The sequence below is a fragment of the Mobula birostris genome, chromosome 10, assembly GCF_030028105.1.
Source record: "Mobula birostris isolate sMobBir1 chromosome 10, sMobBir1.hap1, whole genome shotgun sequence".
Classification (NCBI taxonomy): domain Eukaryota; kingdom Metazoa; phylum Chordata; class Chondrichthyes; order Myliobatiformes; family Myliobatidae; genus Mobula; species Mobula birostris.
The window spans coordinates 48,684,831-48,702,104 of NC_092379.1; the positions used below are offsets into that span (position 1 = coordinate 48,684,831).

The 17,274-nt window shown below is 51.2% G+C and overlaps 1 protein-coding gene across 1 annotated transcript in view; it reads left to right on the plus strand.

The window, feature by feature from the left end:
- Positions 1-17,274, plus strand: part of LOC140203669 (uncharacterized) — a 93,835-nt gene that overhangs the window by 19,152 nt on the left and 57,409 nt on the right. Inside the window, exon 4 of the mRNA XM_072269717.1 lies at positions 1,670-1,782. Within this exon, the coding sequence (XP_072125818.1) occupies positions 1,670-1,782 (113 nt within the window). The remainder of the gene's footprint in view (positions 1-1,669; positions 1,783-17,274) is intronic.

A 17,274-nucleotide genomic window follows, 5' to 3' on the forward strand; every position in this document is an offset into this window, starting at 1 on the left:
CTCAACCCATACACCTGCCTTCTCGCCATATCCTTTGATGTCCTGACCAATCAAGAAACTATCAACTTCCGCTTTAAATATACCCTCGGACTTGGCCTCCGCCACATGTTGGAGTCCATTACTAGGTTGCCGGTACTTGGAGGCACATCATAAAACAGGTCAAAGTCAGCATCTTTTCGTTAAGGTGCAATCCTGCCTGAAGACTCTGTTGGAATTCTTTGAAGAAATGACGGGAAGGATAGACAAAAGAGAGTCAGTGGATATTCTTTAATTGAATTTTCCGAACAGGAGAAATGCTAGCTTGGATGGAAGTCCAGCTGACAGGCAGCAGATAAAGAGTAGGTATAAAGGGGGTCTTTTCTAGCTGTGCTCCATACGGATCGGTGTTGGTAGCGATTCTCTTCGCGTTTCTGTTGATGGTTCAGATGACAGAATTTCTGTTCTTCTGGCCAAGTTTGCGTACCATATGAAGATAGGTGGTGTTGATGAAGCAGGGATTCTGCAGAAGGGCATGGTTAGGTGACGGGAATGGGCAAAGAAGTGGCAGAGGAAATATAGTGTCGGGAAGTGTATGGTCGTGTGCTTTGGTGGAAAGATAAAAGGCGTAGACTTGTTTTCTAAATGTGGAGAACAATCGACAACGAGAAGTACAAAGGGACTTGGAGTATTGTGAGCAGTTTCGACTGCTTGTCTAAGAATATATGTGGTGGCATTGAAGGAGGTCCAGAGGAGGTTCTCTAGAATTATTCCGGGAATGAAAAGGTTAACGTACTGTATAAGTGGCGTTTGGTGGTCTGGGCCTGTACTCGCTGGGGTTTAGAAGAAGAATAAGGTGTTTGAGGGGGTGGGGGCTGTCCTATCGAATATTGAAAGCCAAGATAGAGTGGATGTGGAGAGGATGTTTCCTATACTGCAGTCGGGGAGGGCATGTCTAGGACCAGAGAGCACAGCCTCGGAATAGAAGGACGACCATTTACAACAGAGATTAAGATGAAACTGTTTCGCCAGAGGGTGCTGAATCTGTGCCGCAGACGGCTGTGGAGGCCAAGTCATTGGATCTGTTTAAAGCGGAGGTCGATAGGCTCTTCATCAGTCAGGGCATCAAAGATTACGGGAGAAGGCAGGAGATTGGAGTTAACATAGCCACGATGCAATGGCGGGATAACTCGATAGGCTAAATGGCCTAATTCTGATCCTATCCTATTTTATCTGCCGGGGGGTGGGAGTAGGGGGTACTTTCCGCCGTCATCTTGTAGCGGTGCACATTCCACCTCTGGCCATCGTCAAGCTTACTCTGGACGAGCTGAGTACCGTGAGCAGCAGCCACGGCGCACGCTGATGCCTTTCCAATCGTCGCGGGGAGTTTCATCAAGGCCAGCCTGAGGTTAGCCGGCCGATGGTGAAGTGGCGACAAAACACCCGACTTCGAAGCGAGTGGTGGCGGGTTCGAATCTGGCCGGCTTCTTGTACGCTTTTCAACCGTGCTGGATTGAGCGTCGACCCAGAAACTCGGCCTCGTAAAATGCCGAAGAAACGGCAGAGTTTCCGCCCGATGCGCCACGAGGCGCGGAGAGGAATAACAACGACAGCCTGAGGAAGTCTCTGACCTAATACCAACAACACGTTACCTCTGGAAGCAGAGGAGCCAACACACTTTACCTCCATCCAGGACGCTTATCCTGCCATCCCACACCCGCACATCTGGATCACCCGCCTGCATTTCTACCCCCGGCGTCCACGCAGAGACTGACGACCGCAGCGCCAGTGGTGAGAACCAGGAAGGTATAGTCAAGGGAGGCGGAGAAGCGCTTATAGGACAGCTTTTAGTCGGTGGACTGGACAAGATTCAGGGATTCGACTGTGAATGAGTGAGCCACAGTTGTCACCGACATCAGCGAGACCAGTGTGGAAGAGCCTGTGTCTTTGAGGACATAGCAGGCATATCCAAACCAAACGCTGTGGATGAAACAGAAGATTCATAGTCTGCTGAGGGCAAACCCGGAGGCAAACAAGACTGGTGATCTCGAGCAGCAGAGATGTGGTTTCTGAGGAGGATGCAAAGAATATCGTGGATGAAACGAACATCTAACGAGGATGTCATGAACAGAGCAAACACAAAAAGAGAAATAATGTATGAGATCATGAAAAGGCAACGTAACTTCATTGGACATGTGATTAGGAAAGAGGAGTTAGAATGCACGGTAATATGGGAAAGACTGAAGGGAAGAAAGCAAGAGGAAGACAAAGACAAATGATGATGGAGACAGCAGCCAGAGAACTGGAAATGAATACCAATGAATTGATCCACTTGACCTGAAACAGGAGTGTGTGGGCCATGGCAGTCAAAGCTCAAACTGGGTATGGCACCTGATGATGATGATGATGATAATATTGATGATGACGATGACGATGATGATGATGATCTCGAGCAATAAAATTAGCCCGGATACGACCCACAGATGGCTCTTTGAGGAGCAAGGAAAAAAAACAATATCATCGCAAAAACAGAGTGTACAGCGCGATGTTGGCGTCTAGAGACCGGGGGCAGTGGGAAGTAGGCACCCAGCGACGAGTGTCGGGTAGCGCGTGAAGAAGAGAAAGCTGGGGGTATTGTACTAACGGGGGAGGGGGCGAGGTGTGGGAGTCCCGTGACAGAGAGAGAGAGAGAGAGAGAGTGTGTGTTTGTGTGTGTGTGTTTGTGCGTGCGTCTGTCTGTGGGGGGTGGTGTTGTTACGAAGCGGAGTCCTAGAGACGAAATGACGAAGGGTGAAGGGTGGGGGCGTCCCAAAGACGGAAAATGGGTGGGGTGGGGGAGAAGGAGTGTTCCACATACGAAAGGGAGGGAGGAGCCCGAATGAAGAGGAGAGGGAATCCCAAAGCAGGAGGTGGATGCAGTGCCTCAGGTAGTGGGGGGGGGGGTGGAGGGCAAGGGCGGGAAGGAAGCTTCACAGAGACGCGGAGGGAGGGCGTGAAGATTTGGGGAGACGTTTCTGGGGTGAGGGAGGGGTGTCTCAGAGACGGGGGTGGCTTGCCAAGTCGGGGCGAAAGTGGTGGTCCCAGACACGGGAGTGTGGAAGGGCCAGGTGTTGTTCAGGAGTCCGGCCGGAGGGACAAGCATGAAGGAGCATTCCAACGAGAGAGGAATAGGGGAAGTTTGCCTTCCAGATAAGGGTAGGGGAGGATAAAGAGATGGGGGCGTTCCAGAGACAGTGGTGAGGAAGTGAGCCTGGTGTCCGTGAGACAGGGATGTAGGTCGGGTAGGGTCGTCGCAGAGTCACGGAATTAGTTGGGGGGGGGGCATTGGCCATGGAGGAATTAAAATATGGAAGAAAATTTCAAACTCCAGTGGTTCGAGGACAGTGGAAGCAGACAAACCAATTGTCTCTGTTGAAGGTTGAAGAAATGGAGGCTGCCATTTTGTGAAACTGCTCTGCATGCTCCATTTCGTGAACTGGAGTTGTTTGGCTTTCCCTGTTTAAAAGTAGACACAGTGATGTCCCAGGTAATCTGCTGGACTAGAGATCTTTTTCAAATAAGAAGTTATTTGTGAGGTGTTCTTTGGTTAGATATAACGGTCAGGTTTGTGAATGGTAGGGTTTTTGTTTGCCCTGAATGATTCGAGCTGGTTGCTGGTTTGGTAACTGATTTAAAACAAAGAACCATAAATTACCAGTTGTTATTTGCTGTAGAAAGGCAATAAATGGATCTGGCTTGGACCAGTGTTAAAGGCCAGTAAGATTACCCATAGCCTATAATACTGAAATACAACATTTGGACCGGTAAGGAACAAATATAAAAACAGAGGTTTCAAGTACAAGTTAGTGATAACTTCGTAGATTCAGCATCTCAAAGAAGACCCCCGTGCCAGGGACTGGAAGAAGAAGGGTCGATCACCTAGCCACGGGATTTCTCCTATTTCGCTGTTATAAATTGGAAAAGTGGCCTGAGTGAATACTGGTACAAAGGGAATAGAGAATTCATGCTTTAAGTCGTTGCCTGGGGTCAACATAGTTACGTTGTTGGTGTGCAGAACTGGGAGAAGCAGAACGTCCCAGAAATGGGGAGAGTTAGGATGAGTCTCCTAGACTGAATACGCATGTTGCCTTCTCTGTTTTTATTCTTCAAACCATCCCTCATTAAAGAACAGGTTTTGTTTACAGATTTCCTATCAGTCAATATTATCCACGTTGGGAAATACTCACAAAAAACACTCGATATTATAGTGGTGGGAGTGGAGTTGGTAGAGGTTAAGGTAGTGGAGATGGTAGGTGAGGTGGTAGTAGTGGTTTTAGGAGGGGTGATAGTGATGGTGGAGGGGTTGTAGTGGTGGTGTTAGATGGGGGTGGTAATAGTGTTAGAAGGCTTGGTAGTGGTGGTGTTAGTAGGGGTGGGGTAGTAGAACAGAACCAGAAAGTAGGGTCTTTCAGCAGTAGGGTGATAAACCCTTTCTGCGTAGTAGAAGTCTTCGACCATTTTCTATAGTGGGATTTAATATTTTGTGAATAGTAAAGATAAAATAGACGTTGAATGAATGAATATTTGTTAACTGAGGGATTCAGCATGATGGGCATTTGGAATTAGGTCGAAGACCAGCGTTGACGCCACTGAATGAAGAGAGAGGCTGTGGGTGGGGAGAGGAGGCGAATCACTACATCATTGCTGCACTGGTGCACGTCATTCAATGCCCACTCTGCGTCAACAGTCCAGTCAGTCATGTTCTCACTCCTTTCCGTATAGTTCTCCAATCTCGTGAATCTGTTAAAGCTTTTGAGAATTCCACCTCCCTTTGGAGTAGTGAGTTCCAGACCGAGACCATTCGCTGCATGAAATGGTCTCTTCCCGCACCATCCATGGCCAGCCAGTCTACACGCAAGCCCCGTGGTCCTCCTCCCTTCCACCAACGGCAACAGCTTCTCTTTCCCCTGTGGTGAATGGAACATAGAACACTCCTGTGAATCCGACACACATGACTGACGGCCAAACACCCGAGTAACCGTGAATGTCACGTTCCCCAATGACACGACAGTGGTGGGGTTCATCACCAAGAACCATGAGACGGCTTACAGAGCGGAGTTGGGAGAGCTCGAGGCCTGGTGTCAGTCAAATTCCTCCTTCAATGTCAACAAGACAAGCGAATGGTTATCAGGAGAACCCGTAGCACACAAACCCCCATTTACATCGGAGGCGCAATAGTGGAAACTGCGCGTAGTTTCAAACTCCTGGGAGTGCACACCTCGCGCAACCTCTCATGGTCCCAGAACGCAAGCAAAGCTCACCAACGCCTCCAGTTTCTGAGGAGGCTGAAGAGAGCTGGGCAAGGCACATCCATACTCGAGTCATTCTGCAGATGCGCAGTGGAGAGCATCCTAACAAGCTACATCACTGTTTGCTACGGACGCTGCACTGGAATGGTCAGGAAGGCTCTACAACCGGCAGTCAAAACTCCCCAAAGCTTCACCGGCACCAGCCTACCCGCCTTCAAAGGCATGTTTACGAAAAGGAGCCACAAAAGGGCCAGTAGCATCACGAAGGATCCACCTATCCTGCTCAGGGGCTTTCTGTCCCACCCCCATCATGGAGCATCACAGAACTCCTCCTGCTATGTAGCATCCATGCTAGGACGACCACACAATAAAAACACTTATTTCCCCAAGCAGTAAGGCTGATCAACATATTACAGGCTCCTATAGCAGTTTAACTCAATCTGATTACTTACGCAGGCATAATCAAGTGGCAATCGTCGTTCATTAAGATCTTGCTTTAAAATACAAACTCATAAAAGAAATTGTGCTTTGCTATAAATACAATCCTGATCCAGTTTTAGAGTCAGAATTCCACAGATTATATTTTGACCAATCCATTATTGCAGATCGGACAATCCATATTAACTGTTCAGATAGACTAATACGGGATAAAGAGGCAAGAAGAACTTATTTATTAGTTATAGTCATTCCAATGTGTCTCCACCCTCTAACCCGACCCTCCACGCTCAAAACCACCACCATTTTACAATTTCCTGACGGTCACCTTATGTACAGACACTCCTGTACCTAACGTCAACACACACACACACACACACACACACACACACACAATCGGTCCATTTACAGTATATAAGTTTTCTTATTGTGACAAGAATACACATAGATTAAGATGTTAGCTGTCTTGGGCTGACACCAGTGGGATCAGCAGTTGATCTGCCACCTGTCTTCAGGAGAGAGAGAGATAAGGAAAACAATGGAGCAGCATTTGGAGATGTTAATGAAGGGACGGGAGAGAGAGTAACAGAAGGAGAGAGCTGTCAAGATCGGCTCCCCCTTTGAACCCTGAACTGTTTGAAGTGATGGACAGGCGACACCCCACCAGGGGGATAAAAAGGGACAGGTTCGCTAAGGCAAGGACACACACGACACCCGAGGTAATGAGACCCTGGAAGCGGTGCGCCTCTCACAAGTCGGTGGGAAGTTTTGGATGGCTGGTCGCGGGACAAGCCATAGTCGCACAGGGTGGAAAGGCACGATCGGTGGGAACCTGGTGTGTGTCCACCCTTGCCTGGGTGCCAGGTTCACCGCAGGGAAACGATCGTATCTGGAAACGGAGGGGGTCACGGTCGGTGACCTCAGATGACATCACAAAGGACTCGCCCGACAGCTGACTGCGAAGGTCCGTGTGGAATCCTTGAATATTCATTCGTTTTGCTCTCTCTCTCTCCTTCCCCCACACTGTCCATCGCCACGGCAGCGATTACTGCGAACTGAACTGAACTAAATTGAACTGAACTTTGCGTCACTTTGAAACTGGTCAGTTACCTCTAGACAACGATAGAGCTTGATTGATCCTGTTATCTTAATTCTGTGTACATGTATGTTTATCATTGCTGAACTGTTGCATTTATTATCCTTTTGATTAGAGTACTGTGTTGCTTGTTTCTTTAATAAAACTTTCTTAGTTCTAGTAATCCAGACTCCAACTGAGTGATCCATTTCTGCTGGTTTGGCAACCCAGTTACGGGGTACGTAACAATATACATTTATATCTACTGTTTTATTATTATTATTGCTGTGTTCTTTATCTATTGTATTTTTGCACTGCATCGAATCCGGATATTATTTCGTTCTCCTTTACCCATGTGTACAGAAGAGACATTGCACAATATTGAAAATAACACTATAGCACAGTACGGGCCCTTCATCTCACAATGTTGTGCCGATCACTTAACCTACTGCACTATGATCGAATGGTTAAGCAGACTCCACAGTCCAAGTGGCCTAGTTCTGTTCCTGTGTCTCATGGTTTTATTGGTAGTAATGCAGAGAGCTGGAGAAGGGTGCTGGTGTGTAGTGGGGAGGGGGGATTTCAGAGACGACGGATAGAGGTGGGGAAGGGGGCTTCCCGAGCAGGGCGTGTAAGCAATGAGAGAAGGGGAGGTGAGAGGGTGTCAAACAGACGGGGGTGGTGACGCGCGTCATAGAGGGGGATTTGGTCGGGGAAAGGGGGGCGTCACAGAGGGAGGAGGGGATCCCAGAAACGGGATGGAATCGGTGTTCTAGTAACGATGAAGAACGGGTTGTCCTAGCCACTTTGGGAATGGAGTGGGAGTGGCATACCAGAGATTGGGGGGGGGGGGGGAATAGGTGGGACAAGACAGAGATGAATGTGGTCAAGTGGGTTTCCCAGAGGCGGAGGTGGAAGTGTGCATCCCAGACACATAGATGGAAGGAAGGGGGCCTCCTGGGAAAGCACAGGAGGGGCCGTCCCAGGGTCGGGAGTTAGGGGAGTCCCAGAAATGGAAGGGGGGCAGGATTGTACAGGACGTCTAGAGACAGGGTGGTGGGGGAGAGAGGAGGAATGAGGCCTCCTAGAGAAGATAGGGTCAGATAGAGATGGGAAGGGGGGACGGGGAGTCCCAAGCCAGGTGCGTTCCTGAGTTGGGAAGTAAGGGTGTCATCTCAAATTGGGTGAGGGGCAGAGAACCAAGGGTGGCTGTTTAATTGGGGATGGGAGAGTTCCACAGAAAGGGGGGCGTCCAGGAGAAAGATGCATGGGACGTGGGGAGAAATGTTGTCACAGAAACTGGTGGAGAAGGGGAAGGAAGAAGGAAAAGGGGCATCCCAGGGTCGCGGCGAAGGGAATGTCCCAATGGAGGGCGGGGGAGAAGGGAGGAACTGAAGGGGAGAGTCCCAGAGATGTGGGGCGGGATGGGAAGAAAGCATCCCAGAGACAATAGTTTCATCGTGTATGGGTGCCGCAGGGACACGTGAGTACTATGTAGAGGGGAAGGAGGCTGGAGGAGTAGGGGTAGTCCCAGAAATGGAGAGCGACAGTACCTGGGAGCATCCCAGTGTCACCCCAAAGATGCGAAAGGAGTGCGAGGAGTCCCAGACAGGAGCTGTCACAAAGCTGGGGGGGGGGGAAGAGGGGAGCGGAGTGTATGTGGGGAATGGGGTGAGGGACAGGGAACCACTCCAAAGACAGAAGAGGCTGACCGGAAGTGGGGGGGTTACAGGTGATGAAAGACGAGGCTGGGGATGGTAAGGATGTGTCCCAGAAACATCTGAGGGTTAAAGGATTTTCCAAAAATGAGTGGGTGGTGTGACGAAGAAGGGCAACGGGAGATGGATGAGATGGGGGGGCAACACAGAGAAGAGGAGGTGGGTGTGGTGGAGTGAGTCTCCCAGAGACGTGATGGGAAAGGAGGGGGGCTGTTCACAGGCATTGGACAGGGGAAGATTAAACTGAAGGAGAAAGAGTGTGACCCAGAGACAGCAGAGGATGAGAGGATGGTGGTTTGCGGAGGGAGGTGGGTGTAAACCCAGAAATGGGACCGGGAAGGAATGGAAGACATCAAGAGACGAAAGGGAAGGAGCTGGCATGTAGGTGGAGAGAGGCAAATGGGAGACACAAAGATATCAGGGAATGGGGAAGGCGGGCACTCAAGAGATGGAAGGGGGTAGGAAGGGGTGACCCAGAGACACAGGAGAGGGGAAAAGAGACAACACGGCAAAGGAAGAGGGGTGGGTGGAATGTGGCGATCGGAAGGTGGGGTGAAGGGAACAAGGTCACCCATAGATAGGAGAGGGGTGAGAGGACGAGGGGAAGAGGGTGACTTTGAGTTGGGGTCAGGAAGCAGGAGACACGAGGATAAAGGGGGTGAGAAGGAAAGGAGAGGCCCAGTGAAGGATGTGAGCAAGAGATGGGGATGGGTTGGAAGTTGGCGGAAGCAGGAAGAAGCGGCTGCGGGGTAAATAAAGTTTGAAGGAAGAGCGGGTGCAAGTTGTCAGAGACCAGGTGATCGGTGAGGTCACTTCACCCAGAGCGGTGACCATTCGGAACCCGACACTACAGGGACAGACTGAGGGGAGCGGCAGGGATGGATTGAAGGGGAAGCTGAGAGAACAGAGAGAGAAAAAAAACATCACTACAGTGTGGTGGGACAGAACACTGGCAGAGACCAGAGATTGGCTGCTCTACTCTAAATTGAGAATGCTGTAGAGTCAGAAGAACATGAGACACAAGCTTCAAAGTAGGACTGATTTTTTTTTTTTATTTTTTTTTAAAAAATGACAGATCCACAATATTTAACTCCAGCCCAATTAAAGACCAATGTCATCAGAACAAACCTGTCCCGTGTCCAGTACCTTTGGAATCCATCAACATATGGGATGTGAGAGGTAAATGGCAAGAATGGATTTTAAAAAGGGCTGTTGTGCTTATTTATATTTTTGTCTCAGCAGGTGCGATGACTGAGTAAAACCCCTCCTACACTGACAGCAGTGAGAACACGCTAGTGGATTAGCAGATTTGTCATAGCGGGGGCGATGCCAGCGGACCCAAATGCAAGACACAGGCACTGAAGTACTAGGAACAGGACTTGACAAGAGAGCTGGGACAAGAACATAGACTTGGGCTAGGACATTGGCTAGGCAAGCAGGACCAGTAAAAGGAACTGGGAACTAGGAGGCTGGGCTTGGACTCCGAGCCAGAGACTGGACAAGGATGCAGAACCTGGGTCTTGACTCGGGCTCGGACCCCGGAACGAGGACATGACGAGGCTTGGGTTCTTCGAGGCGAGGACATGACGAGGCTTGGGTTCTTCGAGGCGAGGACATGACGAGGCTTGGGTTCTTCGAGGCGAGGACATGACGAGGCTTGGGTTCTTCGAGGCGAGGACATGACGAGGCTTGGGTTCTTCGAGGCGAGGACATGACGAGGCTTGGGTTCTTCGAGGCGAGGACATGACGAGGCTTGGGTTCTTCGAGGCGAGGACATGACGAGGCTTGGGTTCTTCGAGGCGAGGACATGACGAGGCTTGGGTTCTTCGAGGCGAGGACATGACGAGGCTTGGGTTCTTCGAGGCGAGGACATGACGAGGCTTGGGTTCTTCGAGGCGAGGACATGACGAGGCTTGGGTTCTTCGAGGCGAGGACATGACGAGGCTTGGGTTCTTCGAGGCGAGGACATGACGAGGCTTGGGTTCTTCGAGGCGAGGACATGACGAGGCTTGGGTTCTTCGAGGCGAGGACATGACGAGGCTTGGGTTCTTCGAGGCGAGGACATGACGAGGCTTGGGTTCTTCGAGGCGAGGACATGACGAGGCTTGGGTTCTTCGAGGCGAGGACATGACGAGGCTTGGGTTCTTCGAGGCGAGGACATGACGAGGCTTGGGTTCTTCGAGGCGAGGACATGACGAGGCTTGGGTTCTTCGAGGCGAGGACATGACGAGGCTTGGGTTCTTCGAGGCGAGGACATGACGAGGCTTGGGTTCTTCGAGGCGAGGACATGACGAGGCTTGGGTTCTTCGAGGCGAGGACATGACGAGGCTTGGGTTCTTCGAGGCGAGGACATGACGAGGCTTGGGTTCTTCGAGGCGAGGACATGACGAGGCTTGGGTTCTTCGAGGCGAGGACATGACGAGGCTTGGGTTCTTCGAGGCGAGGACATGACGAGGCTTGGGTTCTTCGAGGCGAGGACATGACGAGGCTTGGGTTCTTCGAGGCGAGGACATGACGAGGCTTGGGTTCTTCGAGGCGAGGACATGACGAGGCTTGGGTTCTTCGAGGCGAGGACATGACGAGGCTTGGGTTCTTCGAGGCGAGGACATGACGAGGCTTGGGTTCTTCGAGGCGAGGACATGACGAGGCTTGGGTTCTTCGAGGCGAGGACATGACGAGGCTTGGGTTCTTCGAGGCGAGGACATGACGAGGCTTGGGTTCTTCGAGGCGAGGACATGACGAGGCTTGGGTTCTTCGAGGCGAGGACATGACGAGGCTTGGGTTCTTCGAGGCGAGGACATGACGAGGCTTGGGTTCTTCGAGGCGAGGACATGACGAGGCTTGGGTTCTTCGAGGCGAGGACATGACGAGGCTTGGGTTCTTCGAGGCGAGGACATGACGAGGCTTGGGTTCTTCGAGGCGAGGACATGACGAGGCTTGGGTTCTTCGAGGCGAGGACATGACGAGGCTTGGGTTCTTCGAGGCGAGGACATGACGAGGCTTGGGTTCTTCGAGGCGAGGACATGACGAGGCTTGGGTTCTTCGAGGCGAGGACATGACGAGGCTTGGGTTCTTCGAGGCGAGGACATGACGAGGCTTGGGTTCTTCGAGGCGAGGACATGACGAGGCTTGGGTTCTTCGAGGCGAGGACATGACGAGGCTTGGGTTCTTCGAGGCGAGGACATGACGAGGCTTGGGTTCTTCGAGGCGAGGACATGACGAGGCTTGGGTTCTTCGAGGCGAGGACATGACGAGGCTTGGGTTCTTCGAGGCGAGGACATGACGAGGCTTGGGTTCTTCGAGGCGAGGACATGACGAGGCTTGGGTTCTTCGAGGCGAGGACATGACGAGGCTTGGGTTCTTCGAGGCGAGGACATGACGAGGCTTGGGTTCTTCGAGGCGAGGACATGACGAGGCTTGGGTTCTTCGAGGCGAGGACATGACGAGGCTTGGGTTCGGACTCTGAGCCAGAGACTGGACAAGGACCCAGAAACTGGGTCTTGACTCGGGCTCAGACTCCAGAACTAGGCAAAGACATGAAGTGGTCTTGGGAGACAGGACTAGGCAAGGCTACAGGACAGAACGAGAGAGGCTCCTGGGCAAGACGAGGAATCCAGTACAGGACAAGGAAATTCCAGCACAGGATGAAGCACATGGACAGGATGAGAACACGAAGCCTTGACTTGGTACTGAGGAACAGCCGAGCCTTGGACTTGGGGCGACAGGAACCTCGGAACCTCGGACTTGGGTCAACAGGAACGTAGAACACAGAAACTTGGTCTTGGGAAGGACAGGAACACAGATCCTTGGTCTAGAGCACAGGAACATGGAGCCTTGGACTTGAAAGAGAGGAACATGGAGCACAGAGCCAGGACCCCTCCTTGGGAACAGGATGTAGGCCCGGGCCTCATACATAGAATGCTGAATACAACGAGACAGTTCCCAACACTAGGAGCAGCACAGAGGTGAGGACTCTAGAGAGGGATACTAACAAGATGAACGAGCACCCACACTTGAACTCAGGGCCACTTATATTCCCAGCCCCAAGACGAGCATCAGGTGCCTATGATTAAGCCCAATTGAAACAAGGGACAGCCGGAAGACCTGGAGTCCTGAGTCCACGGACCAGACCCTGAACTGGAACGTGGACTTCACGGACCGGACAATGACAAGAATAGATGATCCAGTAAATCCCTTCCCACAGATGGAGGAGGTAAATGGTCTTGCACCTCTGTGAGCTTGCTGATGCGTCTGAAGGTGAGATGTCTGATTAAATGCCTTACCATCGTCTGAGCAGCTGAATGACTTCTCCTTAGAGCACTGCTGTCTCGACACGTGTGGATACAAGAATCCCTTCCCACACACAGTACAGTCACTCTCCTGTGTGAACCTGCTGGTGTGCCTGAAGGAGCGGTAACTGAGTGAATTCCTACCCACAGTCAAAACAGGTGCATGGCTTCTGGGCAGTGTGGACTCGTTGATGCATCTTCAGGTAGTATGTCTGAGTAAATATTTTTTCACACACGGAGCAAGTGGACACTCTCTGCCCAGAGTGAACTCGTTGGTGTCTCCTTAGGAAGGATAACCTAGTGAATCCTTCCCCACATTTAGGGCAGATGTACAGCCGCTCCTCTGAATTATCTTGCTGGTGTTTCTTTAAGAAGGATGACTGCGTGAATCCCTTCCCACACTCAGAGCAGGTGTAAAGCCTCTCCCCGGTGTGAACTCACTGGTGTCTCAGCAGCTGAGATAATTGAATGAATCCCTTCCCAGAGACGGAACAGATTAACGGTCTCTCCCCCCTGTGCACTCGCTGGTGTGCCTGCAGGGCAGATAACTGTTAACATTTCTTTCCACAGGCTGAGTAGGTGAACAGCTTCTCCCCAGAGTGAACTCCCTGGTGTCTCAAGGGGGTGACCGAATTAATCTGACCACACACAGACAACAAGTGAATGGGCTCACCCAGTGTGTACTGTCAGGCATGTCTGTAGTTGGGATGTCCGAGTAAATCTGTTCCCATGGTCTGAGCCGGTAAACAGACTCCCAACGATGTGAATTTTCTGACGTATCTGTCATGGTCCAGTCCGTGAAGTCCGCATTCCGGTTCACGGTCCAGTCCATGGACTCAGGACTCCGGGTCTTCCAGCTGTCCCTTGTTTTGTTTGAGTTAATCATAGGCACCTGATTCCCATCTTGGGGCTTGGAATATAAGTAGCCTTGGGGTTGAGTATGGGGGGCTGGTTTGTCTTGTCAAGATTTCCTGGGAGCAGCCTGCCGGTGGAAGGCTAGAGTGGCCACTTGCTATCTTTAGACCGTGTAAGAGAACCATCCCCTCATGGAGCCTTGCTGTCGGTAGTTGGAGCTGTCTTTGCGGTATGGATTCGGCTGTTTCCTGGGCCAGCTGAGTGGCTGCCAGCCACTCTGAGCTAGGTATGGATCAGGCTGTTTCTGAAGCCAGCTGAGGTTGCTGGCTGAACTGAGACTTGGAGCTTCCCTGGAGCAGAGATGGAACTGTCTGTTCTTTGGTGTTTTTCTCTTCTTGCCCTCACCTCTGTGGGGTAAGTCAGGCCATCCTGCTGTTGCCCTGCGGGGGGTCCTGTCTTGTCTTGTCTTGTCCTCGCCTCCGTGGGGTAAATCAGGCCGTCCTGCTGTTGTCCTGCGGGGGGTCCTGTCTTGTCTTGTCCTCGCCTCCGTGAGGTAAGTCAGGCCGCTCTGCTGTTGCCCTGTGGGGGAACCTGTCTTGTCTTGTCTTTGCCTCTGTTGGGTAAGTCTGGCCATTTGGCTGTTACCCAACAGGGGGACCTGTCCCACCTTGGTGTAGAGATAAGTTGAGTCCCGGCTTGTCTAAGGGTAAGTCCCGGCTCTATGCCTATGGGTGTCATGGTCCGGTCCGTGAAGTCCGTATTCCGGTTCACGGTCCGGTCCATCGACCCTTGCTCCAGGTTTTCCTGTCTACCCTGTTTCTGTTCTTGTTGAGCTCTAATTGAGGCAGCTGATGCTCATTGGGGCTGGCTGCATAAATACCTTCAGTGACCAGGGCATGGCTGCTGGATTGTTCTCGTCCTTGTATCCCTTCCTCTGCCTTCTGTTTCCTCGCCTGAAGCCCTGCCTTGTCTTGCCGGTAACTCTCGCCTCGCCTGAAGCTCTCGTCTGGCCTTGCTTTGCCAGAAGCCTTGCCTTGTCTTGCTGGTAACTCTCGCCTTGTCTCCCCGGCAGTCTTGTCCTGGAGCCACCCTGTACCTAGCTCCCTTCCTGTCCCTTGCCTCCGCCCAGGTAAACCAGGCCGTCTTGCCGTTACCTGCGTTTGGTTCTGTCCCTTCCTGTCCCTTGCCTCTGTCAGGTGGTGATCCGTGCCCTGCCCAGGGGAACCACGCCCTGCCCAGGAGCCTCCAGTCTCCAGCCTCCAGCCCCAAGCCTCGCCTCCAGTCTCCAGGCTCCTGCCTGGCCTCATCCTTGCCTAGTTCTGGGGTCTGAGCTAGAGGCAAGACGCAGGTACAGGGTCCTTGTCCAGTCTCCGGCCCGGAGTCCAAGCCCGGGCTCCTAGCTCTCTTGTCCAGTCCTGTTCTGGGTTCCCAGTTTTTGTGTCCACGTCCTTGCCCTCTCCCTGTATCCTAGTCCTGTCCCTAGTACTTCAGTGTCTGTGTCTTACACTTGGGTCCGTTCCCAGCCACCACCTTATGACAATGTGCTGTCCAGTCTCGTGTTAGTGTGGTGTTAAAGATGAGTCCCAGCTTTTTCAATGGGTAAGTCCCAGCTCTATGTTGATGTTCAGTTCCCAGTCTGTCTCTCAGCTCCAGCCTACGAGTTATCAGCCTCCGCATTCCAAGAGCTAAGACCCCGGCCTGCAGGCCTCAAGAGCCAAGACCCCAGACTGTCTCCAAGCTCAGGCCTCTAAACCTCAGCCTCGTCATGTCCTTGCCTGGTTCTGGGGTCCGAGCCTGAGGCAAGACCTAGGTTCTGGGTCCTTGTCAAGTGTCTGGCTCGGAGTCCAAGCCTTGTCTCCTAGTCCATGGTTTCTAGTCCTGGTCCCGCTCTCCCTAGCCCAGGCTCCTAATTCTTAGTTCCTTGTCTGGGTTCCCTGTCTAGTACATGTCCCAGCTCCTTGTCTGTATCCTGTCACGTCCATACTCCAGTCAAGTCCTGTTCCTTGTACTTCAGTGTCCGTGTCTTGCATTTGGGTCTGTTCCCAATGCCCCTAATGTGACAGTATCATCTCCCTGCTATCAATTGTCTGGCAATTCACCAAGGCAGATGTTATTCATAGTGAACCCCTTGTAAAATCATTGCAGTTGAAGAACTGATCTCTGGTGATCAAATGCCGGTGTGTTCTCAGCACTCCGGTTCCTAGGATTTCAATGAGTTAAAACAATGTTTCCTTTCAGACCCAAAACACATGTCCAGCTGGGATGAGATACATCTTCATCTCCAAGGATCGACAACTGATATATTGGAAATAGCTGGTCACTCCTTCAGTATCTGAAGATGATTTACAAGGTTATCTTCAGGGAAGTTCATCCACATCTCACCCCTACGCTCACCGCAGGTTCAGATTCTCCTCGTCACCACCGATGTGCCGTTTTCTCAAGCATCTCCCCTTCTGCATTCAAAGACCAATGACCTCCGAGTGCTGGTGTACCGACCAATACACTGAAACTGACATGTTGCTGCATTTGAGTTTCCCACACACAAATCCTTTGCCTTTAGCATCCTGCAAAAAAAAAATTACAAAACACAGCAATGGGCGAAGGACAACATTTCAGTTGAGATCATTTTAAGCTCTATGATGCGCTTTGACTGTGGTAGCGAAGTTCAACCCAAGTTGGAGGATCAGGTATCAGGACTGACCATCAGATTGTCTCTGTCTGTATCAGAATTGATATTTCATCCCTCCGTCACACACACACACACACACACACACACACACACACACACACACACACACACACACACAGTCTCTCTGTGTGTCTCTCTCTGTGTGTCTCTCTGTGTCTCATGAACGAGTGGCGAGAAGATGGTGCAGAGGACAGGGTGTCAAGTTCTTGGGTAAGTTAATGTTTTCTGGCGGGAAGCAATGTCCTGGCCAGGAGCTTTGCTAATGCTACTCGGGAGAGTTTAACCAGGGGGCTGGGTATCCGAGCCCCAGGTCAGTAAGGGAAGAATCGGACCGGAAGGTAGATGTTGGAAAATATTGAAAGGCAAAATCGAAATAACAGGTATGATTGGTCTGACACTTTGAAGTGTGTGTATTTTAATGCCAGCAGTATTATGGGTAAAGTTGATTAACTTAGAGCATCTGTATATGGAACTACGATGTTGTGGCCATTACACAGTCTTGGTTGAGAGAGGGGCAGGAATGGGTGATTAATATGCCAAGTTTTTGAAGTTTTAGGAAAAATAGAGGATGAGATAAAAATGGGGTTGGAGTTGCACTGCCAATCAGGAACAATATCAGCTGCACTCAAGGGAGACATGATGAAGGGGTCAGATACTGAGTCTATTTGGTAGAACTCAGGAATAGGAAGGGTGATGGGCTTGTACTACAGACACCCAATAGCCACTGGGACATCAGATTAAAGAAATGTATAAAAATAATGCTGTTGTCATGGGGGAGGGGTTAAACTTCAATAAAATAAACTGGGACATTCCTAGTGCAAGGAGGTTAGATGGGGCAGATTTGTTAAGTGAATCCAGGAAGATTTTTTAAAATCATATCTAGACAGTGCAATGAGAGGAGAGGCTGTACTGGACCTGGCGTTGGTAATGATCCCGGCCAGGTGACTGA